Source organism: Aquarana catesbeiana, linkage group LG06, assembly GCF_042186555.1.
Source record: "Aquarana catesbeiana isolate 2022-GZ linkage group LG06, ASM4218655v1, whole genome shotgun sequence".
Classification (NCBI taxonomy): Eukaryota; Metazoa; Chordata; class Amphibia; order Anura; family Ranidae; genus Aquarana; species Aquarana catesbeiana.
In genome coordinates this window covers 132,263,101-132,275,933 of record NC_133329.1, presented here as the reverse complement: position 1 = coordinate 132,275,933, position 12,833 = coordinate 132,263,101, and the positions used below count along the sequence as shown (strand labels likewise).

General features: G+C 43.2%; 1 protein-coding gene across 1 annotated transcript in view; it reads right to left on the bottom strand.

Annotated features, from left to right (window-relative positions):
• The window catches only part of LOC141148931 (conserved oligomeric Golgi complex subunit 7-like), a 72,734-nt gene that overhangs the window by 17,692 nt on the left and 42,209 nt on the right, over nucleotides 1-12,833 (bottom strand). Inside the window, exons 11-13 of the mRNA XM_073636823.1 lie at nucleotides 11,586-11,702; nucleotides 10,764-10,829; nucleotides 2,319-2,502 (exon numbers count right to left, since the gene is read on the bottom strand). Of these exons, the coding sequence (XP_073492924.1) occupies nucleotides 2,319-2,502; nucleotides 10,764-10,829; nucleotides 11,586-11,702 (367 nt within the window). The remainder of the gene's footprint in view (nucleotides 1-2,318; nucleotides 2,503-10,763; nucleotides 10,830-11,585; nucleotides 11,703-12,833) is intronic.

Genomic DNA, 12,833 nt, shown 5'->3' with positions numbered 1-12,833 from the left:
CTAAGGCCCCTTTCACACTTATACGACTTCAAAGTCGCGCGATTTTACCGCGATTTCGCGGCCGTGATTTTACCGCGATTTGGGAGCAGTACTACTTTGTACGACTTTGCCACATTTTTGACATTAACAAATGAAAACATACAGTAGTTGGTGTTGGTATGAACCATAAGGGGGAACTCCACGCCAAGTTTTAAATAAAAAAACTGGCGTGGGTTCCCCCCCAGGGGCATACCAGGCACTTAGGTCTGGTATGGATTGTAAGGCGAACCCCCTACGGCAAAAAATCGGCGTGGGGGTCCCCCCAAAATCCATACCAGACCCTTATCCGAGCACACAGCCCGGCCGGTCAGGAATGGGGGTGGGGACGAGCGAGCGCCCCCCCCCCCCCCTCCTGGACCGTACCAGGCCGCATGCCCTCAACATGGGGGGGTGGGTGCTTTGGGGCATGGGGGGCACCCTGCGGGCCCCCCCCACCCCAAAGCACCTTGTTCCCATGTTGATGAGGACAAGGGCCTCTTCCCGACAACCCTGGCCGTTGGTTGTCGGGTCTGCGGGCGGGGGGCTTATCGGAATCCGGGAGCCCCCTTTAATAAGGGGGCCCCCAGATCCTGGCCCCCCACCCTATGTGAATGAGTATGGGGTACATCGTACCCCTACCCATTCACCTAGGGAAAAAAGTGTCAATAAAAAACACAATACACAGGTTTTTAAAGTAATTTATTAGGCAGCTCCGGGGTCTTCTTCCGACTTCGGGGGTCCTCTTCCGACTTCGGGGGTCTCTTCGGCGTCTTCTCCCGGTGTCCGCATCTTCTGCCGGCTCCACCGCTATCTACTGCTGCTCTTTTGCCAGCGGTGGCCCAGACTTCTGGATCGTCTTCTTCCCTCTTCTCTACCAGAGATGTTGACACGACGCTCTCTCCAGCTGCAATGGTCTCTGAGCTCTCCGCAACGGACTCATATAGGCGGTGACCCCGCGCCCTTATGCTGTCACAGTCCCTGGGCATGCTGGGACTGACGTTTTAGGGGGCGTGGTCACCGGGTGATGACCACTCCCCCTTATGACGGCACAGTCCCAGCATGCCCCGAGACAGTGACCTCATAAGGGGGCGGGGTCACCGCCTATATAAGTTCATTGCGGAGAGCTCAGAGACCATTGCAGCTGGAGAGAGCATCGTGTCAACATTGGAAGAAAAGAAGAAGGCAGAAGGCAGAAGTCCGGGCCACCGCTAGCAATTGAGCTGCAGAAGATAGCGGAGGAGCCGGCAGAAGATCAGGACACCGGGAGAAGACGCCGGAGAGACCCTCGAAGTCGGAAGAGAACCCCGGAAGTCAGAAGAAGACCCGTGAAGTCGGAAGAAGACCCCCGAAATTGGAAGAAGACCCCGGAGCTGTCTAATAAATTACTTTAAAAACCTGTGTAGTGTGTTTTTTATTGGCACTTTTTTCCCCTAGGTGAATGGGTAGGGGTACGATGTACCCCATACTCATTCACATAGGGTGGGGGGCCGGGATCTGGGGGCCCCCTTATTAAAGGGGGCTCCCGGATTCCGATAAGCCCCCTGCCCATAGACCCCGACAACCAACGGCCAGGGTTGTCGGGAAGAGGCCCTTGTCCTCATCAACATGGGGACAAGGTGCTTTGGGGTGGGGGGGGCCCGCAGGGTGCCCCCCATGCCCCAAAGCACCCACCCCCCATGTTGAGGGCATGCGGCCTGGTACGGTCCAGGAGGGGGGTCGCTCGCTCGTCCCCACCTCCATTCCTGACCGGCCGGCCTGTGTGCTCGGATAAGGGTATGGTATGGATTTTGGGGGGGACCCCACGCCGATTTTTCGGTTTAGGGGGTTCCCCTTAGATCCATACCAGACCTAAGGGCCTGGTATGTCCATGGGGGGGAGCCCCCCCGCTTTATCCTTTTCGCTCTGTCCACAACAAATGCATATCCATATGGATTATTGAAGAAAATTTTAAAATTCGGGCCAAATACGAACAGAGAAAATACGGCACCATAGTAGAAGTGTGACCCCAAACACCAGTGCTACAAGGACTAAGAGCATATTTGACATTGTGCTATTATATGATACCTGGCAGGGAAACAGTATGAAGAGTAGATTTCAATGAAAACTGATATGGCAGGAGAACAGATGTTGAATAAAGTGTACCATGACATTTTGTGTTATGTAAGCAAGCTCACTGAACACTAATCAGGGAACTATTGTCTGCATAAGTCAGAATTTTGTGTTCCTGCCATTGATGAGTAAACAGCGATAAGCAAAGAATGCTTTATTTGGGACAGCCCAATGGGAAGGGTATAGCTAACCTTTAGCATGTACAACGTCTCCATCAGGCTTCCATACTCTGCCGGGTTGCCCTTCTGGAGGTAATTGTACTCCTGCCAGGGGTTTTTGCTGCTCTTACGCTCTGTGCTGCTTGCCTCCTGCATGCCAGTAAGGCTGCGAGGGCTGTAGGATTCAGACAAGTGTTTTCCGGCTGTGGACAAGATCCTAGAACACATGAATAGAACATTTTTTTTAAATGTTAAAATATACATTTATTTAGCATCAAGAACACAAATGTGGACTATGTAAATGGATTTCTAGTTAAAGGGTCAGTCCTCTTAAAACTGCTATTTTAGGGTTTAGTAAAACCTGTAAATGTAAATCACATAACAGTTTCTTAAAGTAGATGTAAACCTTCACTTATACCCAGTGAAGTGAACAGCCACAGATGATACACAGAGATGAAACAAATCCTCCTACATACGTTTTACATGTATATCTGCTGTCTTCAGCTTTATATACTGTTTAGAAAGTGCACATTGTGTTAGAATTTTCACTTCCTCATTCAGCAGTAGCAGTGTAGTGTTGGATTACACTGGGAGACAGCTGATTGGAGGAAAGGCACACACCCCCGTCCATATAGGCAGAAACTTTCAGAACTGTCCTCTAAGCAGAGCAGCTTTCTGCTAATCTATTTATAGCATTCACCCTGACACAAAATTCAGGCTGGTTTTATCACATGTGTCAAAGAACTTGTCAGAAGCTGCTGATAACAGAAGAACGGAGTAGGAGAAAGCCATAGTGCTTTGAAGAGAGATAAGAAAACACTACAGATACAGTATATGTGCCTAGGTCAGATTTCATGAATCGGGTTTACATCCACTTTAAGTTTATTAAAGTAGAACAAAATAAGTTCTGCCCAGGATAGGATCTATCTCTCTTGCCACAATGATTTCAGGTTCCTCCCTGATGGATTGATGCATGCCACCACTGGCATTTTCCACTTAAATTTGGATTGGATGACCCTCCAATAGGTTGGTCCAACCTGGCAGAGACAGCCAAATCAACTGAACATTCGAGAGGTTGATCAGGAGACATTTCTCTGACAACCAAATCTCCTACACGGACAGGGTGCCCAGGACTCCTCACTAGCCTAACAGGATGGCATCGGTCAAGGAGATCTTACAAAATACAGGAAGAAATGACTTCCCCAGTTGCTGGGGGATGTCAAGAGAGTGCGGGAATCCATGGGAGTGCAGCAGGGCTAGTACTGGGGCCAGTACCCTGGTGAACACTGAGTGTGTGCAGATGAAAGGCTGAATGCCAGGGCTAAAAACTGAAACTGAAGGGGACCCACAACGAAAAAAAGGAAGTCTTCCTGGTGAAGGGAGTTGATGATAGACCTATTTGATTTCATGTGAAATTTCTGAACTTGAATGAAGACATTCGCCCCCTTGAGAATCAAGATGGGGAGATACCACCCTTGGGTTTGGGAACTGAACAGGTTGGAGTAAAACCCCCTTGATCCAGAAGACCCGAGAGGGCTAAATGGAGATCTGCTAATCTGTGCCATCGCAAAGGAAGGTTGACAGAGAAAAAATGAGGAGGGAGCTGAGAGCTTCTGAAGCATCTGAGGTGAACACTATTCAAGTGTCCACAAATGTTTCCAAACATCCCTCAGCTTTGGAAACCTTCAGCCTAGGTTCACATTGGAGCGATTTGCCATGTGATTTGATAGATCAAATCGCATGGCAAGTCGCAGGCTATTTGAGGAAATGACACTGTTCCAAGCTGAGCGACACCGATTTTGCGACGCTGCACCGATTTGCAAAAGTAGTTCCTGCACTACTTTTGCCAATTTCAGGTGCGACTTCAATATACATCTATGCATGAAGCCACAAAGATGTCTAACAAGTAGCACCTGAAATCGCACTGACCTTGCTACTTTGAAATCGCGCTACTTCGAGTGAAGTGGGCGCAATTTCAAAGTAGCATCAATGTGAGCCAGGGCTAAGTCAGAGAAGGTTTGCCAAAAGGTTTGGCAGACTGAGCATCAGGCCTTGTTGGTGGACTACAAGCCAACTTTGAGGGGGTTGAACTTGGATGTTTCTGGAGTGGTGAACAGAAAAGGACTCTTAACTGCCAGCAAGGAATGAGCCTTCCAGGTTTGTGGCTTAGGGTTCCTTCATCGAAGAAGACGACTGGTGATCTTGCTAAAAGTAGTGCCCTTGATAATGGCATCCAGAGTAGATGTGAAGAGATGTGGCCACTTGAAAGGCATGCAGATCAGATGCATTTTAGATGCAGGTTCTGCAGTTCAACACTTTAACTAAAGTGCCCTCTGCACATGTACTGACAAGAGACCCACCACAACCACAGCTTAAAGCTTCAACCATTTACTCCAAATGTTCTATGATCATGGGATCAACTACAGGATTAACAAGATGCCTCTCATTTACCTTTAAAAAGCAAAAAAACATTTTTTTTTAAGATTGCAGGTAGGTGACCAATCATTGTGTAGTATATAGAGGGTGCTATAGAGTAACTAATTAAGACAGCAATAAAAAACTGAATAATTGTACACCTGTGAACAGTGTAAAACCACACAAATAAAAAAGTTGCCACAATAGACTCAAATGATCAAAAAAAGATCATAGATGTAGTTCCAAAACAGTTCATAGTGGTCTGAATACAGCAAAAATTCTTCTGTGTGAAACAATCTTGCAACAGAGTAGTGAAAAGTCCTTTATCAACAACACCATAAATGACACCCAATGTGTGCTGGATAATGAATCTGCTTACCAGATAAATTTGAACTCTTTACTTAAAAAGAATGTCAAATAACGCTTTGGCAGGATGATGCCTGCTCGCATATGTGGACTGGAGATATACAAGAAACTTCCTTCCCGGAGTTTAGACATGGGATATGTGGAAAACACAATAGAAATCCATAGCGTAATTCTATTTATTAACCGCATGCTGACTAGCCTCCGCAGTTGTAGTGCGGCAACATGGCTCGGCTGCGCGAATCGCCGTCATGGTACGTCCGTACCATAGACGGCCACTATGGAGCGCGCACGCGCCTCATCCGCGGAGCGAGTGCCCGGCAGTCACGATCACCGTCCGGCTCCCACGATCGCTCGGGGCACAACGAGAACCGGGATCTGTGTGTGTAAACACACAATTTCCGGTTCTCTGAGGTATGAACAGGTGATCTGTCATCTCCCCTGCACAGTCCCCTCCCCCCTTTAGTTAGAACACGTACTAGGATACACTTAAAGCGGAGCTCCGCCGAAATTTTTTTTTTAAAAGTCGGCAGCTACAAATACTGCAGCTGCTGACTTTTAAAACATGGACCCTCACCTGTCCAGGGCGCCCGCGATGTCGGCACCCGAGGCCGAACCGTCTCTCGGTCCTCGGGTGCTGCTGCCTCCATCTTCGGTAAGGGAATCGGGAAGTGAAGGCTTACGCCTTCACTCCCCGGTTCCCTACTGCGCATGCGCGAGTCGCGCAGCGCAATACGGATGGTCCCTGCTGTCTCTGGGACCTGTGTGTTTCCCAGCAGACAGCGGGGGGGGGGGAACGGGAAGTGGTGTAAATACCCGCAGATTCTGTGGATATCTATGCCGGAAGTGGGTGCAGATACCTGTATTATACAGGTATCTGCACCCCCCTCCCCCCTGAAAGGTGCCAATTGTGACACCGGAGGGGGGGAGGAATCCAATGAGCGGAAGTTCCACTTTTGGGTGGAGCTCCGCTTTAACCCCTTCACTGCCCCCCTAGTGGTTAACCCCTGCACTGCCAGTAATCAATGCAATTTTATAGCATTGATCACTGTATAAATGACAATGGTCCAAAAAATGTGTCAAAATTGTCCGAAGTGTCCGCCATAATGTCGCAGTCCCGATAAAAAAAAAAAAAAAAATCGCAGATCGCCGCCATTACTAGTATAAAAAAAAATTAGAAATAAAAAAAGCCATAAAACCATCCCCTATTTTGTATACGCTATAACTTTTGCGCAAACCAATCAATATACGCTTATTGCTTTTTTTTTAATTAAAAATATGTAGAAGAATACGTATCGGCATAAATTGAGGAAAATTTGTTTTTTTTAATATATTTTTTGGGGATATTTATTATAGCAAAAAGTAAAAAATATTGCTTTTTTTCAAAATTGTTGCTCTTTTTTTGTTGATAGCGTAAAATATAAAAACCGCAGAGGCGATCAAATACCACAAAAAGAAAGCTCTATTTGTGGGAAAAAATTTGGTTTGGGTGCAACGTCGCTGGACCGCGCAATTGTCAGTTAAAGTGACACAGTGCCGATCACAAAAAGTGCTCTGGTCTTTGGCCAGCCAAATGGTCTGGGGCTTAAGTGGTTAAAAAAGGTAAAACATACAAAAAAAAGCCAAAAGACTGCTAAAATTTATAAGTGCCTAAACCTGGCACTGGGGCTGCTAGCTCGTCTGTGCTGTAAAAGTGAATGGACGCCTGGATACCACCTCCGTGGTTGGCGTGCGTTCCACCAGCCGGATGAGACAACCAAAGAGACCGGATATGACGTAGAGTAACGTGACCAGGCGGCGCTCCAACGTGTGTTTCGTAATAATGTCTTCCGGAAGCTTGCCTGGTCACTAGGTAACGGGATATTTATAGCAGTGTGTCAAAAATAGGGGGCTTGCTAAATCTGTTTGAGAAAGGGAAGATTGAATAGCGCAGCCGCGGTGCCAGTTTACATTGCTTCGCAGCCTGTAGCCGATCAACGCACAAACTGGGTATTAATATTGACAATGCGATGATAGCCATAACAATAAAATCCAAATTGTATATGTCTAAGATATATATAAATACTTATTAACCACAGTAAAAAATACATGTAGCAAAGTATGTATGCATCAACAAAGATACAAACATCTGATTATGTCACGAGTAACGAAAACGTGTCAGAGTGGAGCCACACGACGTACGTAGACACACCAGTGTACTCAGGGAAAGACAACATCTATTACCGGAGAAGGTACCTGTCGAGAGCAGTAGGAGACACTGCGTTACCTGAAGTTGCCTGATGTTTTTGCTGGTGGACACCGCTTAAATATATACTATTTCTTGTAACTATACATCCTGAAGGGGGGTTATTCTCTCCTTCTTTTTTTAAACAATAAATGATTTAAATGGGATTACGCTATGTCCGCCCCTTTTTCTTTCATTCCCTGAACCATTGAATGACCTGAGAGCTGTCTTGATCTGGACAACAGAAGGAGGATACCGTCATGAATTCCACTGTTTAACATACACGATAAAGATCAAGTTTGGATCTGGTAAGAGTTTTATTTAGAGGGGGTTCTCTTGCACACCCCCCTCTTTAATTTGAGCACGTGTGATGTGGAACTCGCTTGGGTGACAGCAACTATCTCTGAGGATCTTACTCCATGAGATTCGGTTTTTCAAAGGACTTAACTTTTCCATGTATAATCAAAATTTTTTATTATATAAGTGCACGGACTTGATTGAATGTATATATTGTTCAGATTGTTCATGGTTTACGATCAATTATTCTTATAAGCGCTGCCAGAGTCTATTAGACTCTTTTTTTTACTAAAGATACAAACATACCTGGGAGAGAGGTTATGATGTGCAATTAACATTAAAATTAGAAATAAAAATAAAATAAATTAAAATAAAAAATAAAAAAATACAAATAAAAATAGAAAATCAAAAATAAAATTAAAAAAGGAGACCCCCAAAAGGAGAAGGATAATAGAAAAGGAGATGCACACATGATAAATTAATTAGTAATCTAATCATTCGCCAAAAAACTATTCAAATCTAATTCTATGTTCATACCCAGTGGGTGCATAGTACACAATTTGTACAGCCACTGGGTTTCATTTTGTGAGATTGCTCTCTTCATGTGTGTACCCCTCCAATGTTTAGATGTTTTGTCAATGCCATAAAAAGTTAAAAGTTTTGGATCACTATTATGGAAAAGTTTAAAATGTCTTGAGACACTGTGGTTTAAAAGGCCTTTTTTGATGTTGGAAAGGTGTTCATTAATTCTGACCCTCAACTGGCGTGTAGTTCTACCCACGTACTGTAGGTAACATGGACACTCCAAAACGTAAGTTACATGATCCGAATGGCACGTAATCAAAGGTTTAAATGTTAAATTCTTGTTTGGTGACTAATGATTGGAAATTTTATTTTTTTTATTTGTGCCTGGTTTTCTGGTTGTTTTACAGGCTTTACATCTAGTGCAGTAATGAAAACTGAACCATCTAAAAAGGTAGATGTTTTTTTGGGGGGGTCTGGGACATTACGGGCAATAAGGTTTCTCAGTCCTGGTGCTTTTCTATATATAAATTTGGGCTTTAAGAGTATGGTAGATTGTAGGTCCTTGTCTTTAAGGAGGATAGGCCAAAATTTTTTGAAAATATTTTCGACTTGTTTGTACTGTCTGTGGAACCCCGATACAAACGCCACCTTCCTCTTTGTATTCTTTTTTAGGCTTAGTGGCTAGGAGTAATTGTCTATCCATTGCTGACACCTGATTCAATATATTCTCTAGTGTCCCCAATAGATAACCTTTTTCAAGAAACCTACTAGTGAGTAGCTCTGCTTGTGAGAAAAATACGTCCTCATTGTCGCAATTCCGTTTTAATCGCATATATTGTCTGTTTGGGACAGCCCCTATCCACTGAGGGTGGTGGCAACTATGTGTTGGCACAAAGCCATTTCTGTCGGTCTCTTTAAAAAAATGTCTTTGCGCCAATAGTGTTTTGATGTTTGGTGTATGTGAGATCCAAGTAATTAGCAGTAGTGGGGGCTATATTCTGCCGTAAATTTTAGAGCATAGTTATTGTTGTTCATTTGTATCAAAAAATCTGCAAGACTTGTATGGGAACACTCCCAAAGCAAGAAGACATCATCGATATACCTTCTGTAGAAAAAAAAAAGGGATGGGTTTCTACACCCCCAGTCCGGTTGTAGTAGTTATTGAGTGCCCAAAAATAGTTGTTGCCCATGGCCAAATCTAACCCTTCCACCAGGAAGTTGGTTTGCAATTTCTTTACTCTGGATTCCTTTAACAAAGCCCATTTTACTGCCTCCTTGTGTCGTATATTGGTATGTAGAGACTCGATGTCTACCGTAACCATTAAAGTGCTATCAGTTACAACAATATTTTGTAAAAGCACAATGAGTTCCCTACTATCTTTAAGGTAGGATTGGCTCTGAGTCACCAAAGGCTGGAGGAATGTGTCAAGGTATTCCCCCAATCTCGAGTAAAGAGAGCCATTCCCACCAATTATGGGTCGACCAGGGGGATTTTCTTTATTTTTATGTATCTTTGGCACTATGTATAGAACTGGGATTTTAGGAGCATGTAAAATAAGGTAATCTGCCTCTTTTTGGTCCAAAATCTTTTTGCACCCATAAAAATAAAGAAAATCCCCCTGGTTGACCCAAATTTATCTGGTAAGCAGATTCATTATCCAGCTCACATTGGGTGTCATTTATGGTGTTGTTGGTGAAGGACTTTTCACTACTCTGTTGCAAGATTGTTTCACACAGAAGAATTTTTGCTGTATTCATACCGCTATAAACTATTTTGGGACTACATCTATAATTTTCTTTGATCATTTGAGTCTATTGTGTTAATAACTTTTTTCATTTGTGTGGTTTACACTGTTCACAGGTGTACAATTATTCAGGTTTATATTGCTGTCTTAATTAGTTACTCTATAGCGCCCTTTATATACTACATAATTGCTTTTTGAGTACAATCTACCAAAATCAGGGGAGCAGTTTATATTATTATTTCACATTTTTTAAATATTTTACATTTTGTTTGGTGCGGAATATACACCTTTTTTTCACTTTTCTCAGGCGACCAAACATTATTGAGCTGTTGAGGAAATAATAATACTCGTAGTTAATTTTAAACGTGATCTCTACCCAAGATGACCTTTAAGATCCATGATGGGCAGCAACAATGACCTATATGTTTTCTGAATGACAGCTCAGAAAGAGCTGAGGCCCTACAAAGCTAAATACGGTACAAGGGACACGGCAGACACTAAATATTGAGGCGAATCAATCTACCACTATGTAATGTATATCCTAGACATAAGATCAGCACCCGATTTCTATGTATATATGAAGGCCTGAATGATGTTCCATCTCCGGGGCTCAAGTCTGTACAAAAAAAAAACCTCTAGGTATAAAGTCCCAGGAAAGATTTTTTCCAAGATTAAGTAATATGATCATGAAAGTTTTGACCAGGAAGCACAAGAAACAAAAACATATGTAAACTCATATGGATATGGTGTTTATTGGGGTCCATGTTCTACCTGACACTGAGTGTGAAGTAAAGCTTGATTCCCAAAAACACATAGAAACACATATACACATAGAACCAACTGTAAATACCTTGTGGTACATGTAGCCTGGGAGAAGTGTCATGACTGAGTTATGAATACTTTGCTTACCGACTTGCTAACTGTTGTTCGAAGTCACCGCACTGTCTTAACAACTCACCACAAGAGGCTATGATCCTGAAAAGGAAACAAAGAACAATAATCAAAAAGACAATAAAAAAAAAAAAAAAAAGGAAAAAAGAGAAACTGAGTGTTTGCTTTTTTATTAAAATGTAAACAAATAAAATAACTAAAAAGGCAAAACTTTTTAAGTTAAGATGAGGTGGCAAAAGGAAATGTGAGAGGGGAGAAGAGTGAGGGGAGCAGATGCATTAGGGGAAAGGGAAGTGGAAAGGAGATGTGCAAGAGGAGAAGAGGAGGAGAAGGGGGAGAGGTTATATAAGGGATGAGATGCGGGAGGAGAGGATAAGTGGTACACAGGCAGAGGAAAAATATGTGAAAAAAAAGAGATGAGAGACGAGAAAGAGAAGAGATACAAGGGGAGAGAAGGTATGAAGAGAGAAGAGATGTGATATGGAAAAAATAAGAGAAACAAGAGGAGTGCTGATACAAGAGTTGATAAAGTAAGATATGAGAGGACAGGTAATACAAGAGAAATGTAGAGCAGACGTGAGTGGAGAGGAGAGGCAAGGAGAAAAAAGAATAATAAGTAAAAGGAATGTCAAGCTTCTGTCCTGAGGCCTAAACAAATAGGAGGTGATCTCATTGCTAAGTGTCTCATGTCTCCTCTTCCCTTCCAATATTAGCTGTTCCACAGCATTATTTTCACATTCATTGTTTTTTGAATTTGACAACATAAGCCAGAAATAATGCAATCTTTCCACTATATACCCCATCAACCGCTTACACAAGTCTCTGCCCAAGGAACATTACCTGACTGAGTTTTGGAAGGCTGCCCAGTCTTCCAGAAATAGTGAATCAGAGGGCACACTGTCCAGTTTGTACTTCTTCCTTATTGACTGTAGTGTGTTTGTGAAATCTGACACATATCTGGGGAAACAAAGAACACAGAGAACAAATGAAATGCGTTGGAGCAAAACCATGAAGTGACGCTTCTTACACACCTGTATGTCAAGCAGCACCAAATGTAGTGGTCTTGCCAGCAATGTAAGCAAAGCTGGGTTTTGCCTTTGTTTAATAACAGATATGCCAGTAAATTCTGATGATATCCCCCAATAAGTTAACCGCACCTGATTTATTTTGGCACGACAGCTGTCCTGTAAAGAAGCCAACTGCTACACTGTCTGGGACAATGTGCTGATGTAACAGACATTGCATATGTTAACATTTTGTTTGAAGCTAAACTCCAGGTATGATCTTAATTGCACAGTAACATTGGTCCACCATGGACCATTGAAAGTATGCATATCTCATATTTGAGGGATGACTGGAGAAGCTGATATCCACTGTAGTAGGCCTTGTGCCAAGCGACTGTCTTGGTGCACACTGACCACAGAGGGTCACTCACTTTGCACTGATGCCATGCAGAGAATGCCTTGTATTTTTTCAGTGAATGCAAAAGATTCTCCATATGGAGCTCTTAAAGAGGTAGAGCCATGCAAATTGATGGTCTCCTCTTTCTAGTGGCTAAATTACAAATCACTGTGGTTGATAAGTTTTCCTTTAAAAGGAAATCATGAACCTGGGCAATTCTGAGTATACGAATGTTAAAAAAAAAACAAAAAACAAAAAAAAAAACAAAAACAAACATAAGCAGAGGTTACTTGCAGTAAAAACAACCTGCTGTTGTTTACATTTCTCATTATCATGATCTTTGCAAAATGGATTTTCTCTTACCTTAACCTCGTTAAAGCCAGCCATAGACGGTTCTAATCTCAGCTGGTTCAGCAAGGACCGGTCGAGATTCGAACCATGTATGGGCAGGCTGAATGTACCCAAGTCAATCGATCAATCAACTTGGGTACAACCAGCCTGTCGGATTTTACATGTGATTATGGCTAGCAGCTATTATAGCCACCAGCAGTAATCACTGTGTTCTCCAGTGGTGATGGCTACCCCCGCCCTAAGAACACAATGGCTCCACCTGACAAATTCCCCTATCAACACTGCCTGTAATTAAGGGGGAATCAAGTGATTTTCTTTCCTGCAACCCGTAGTAGG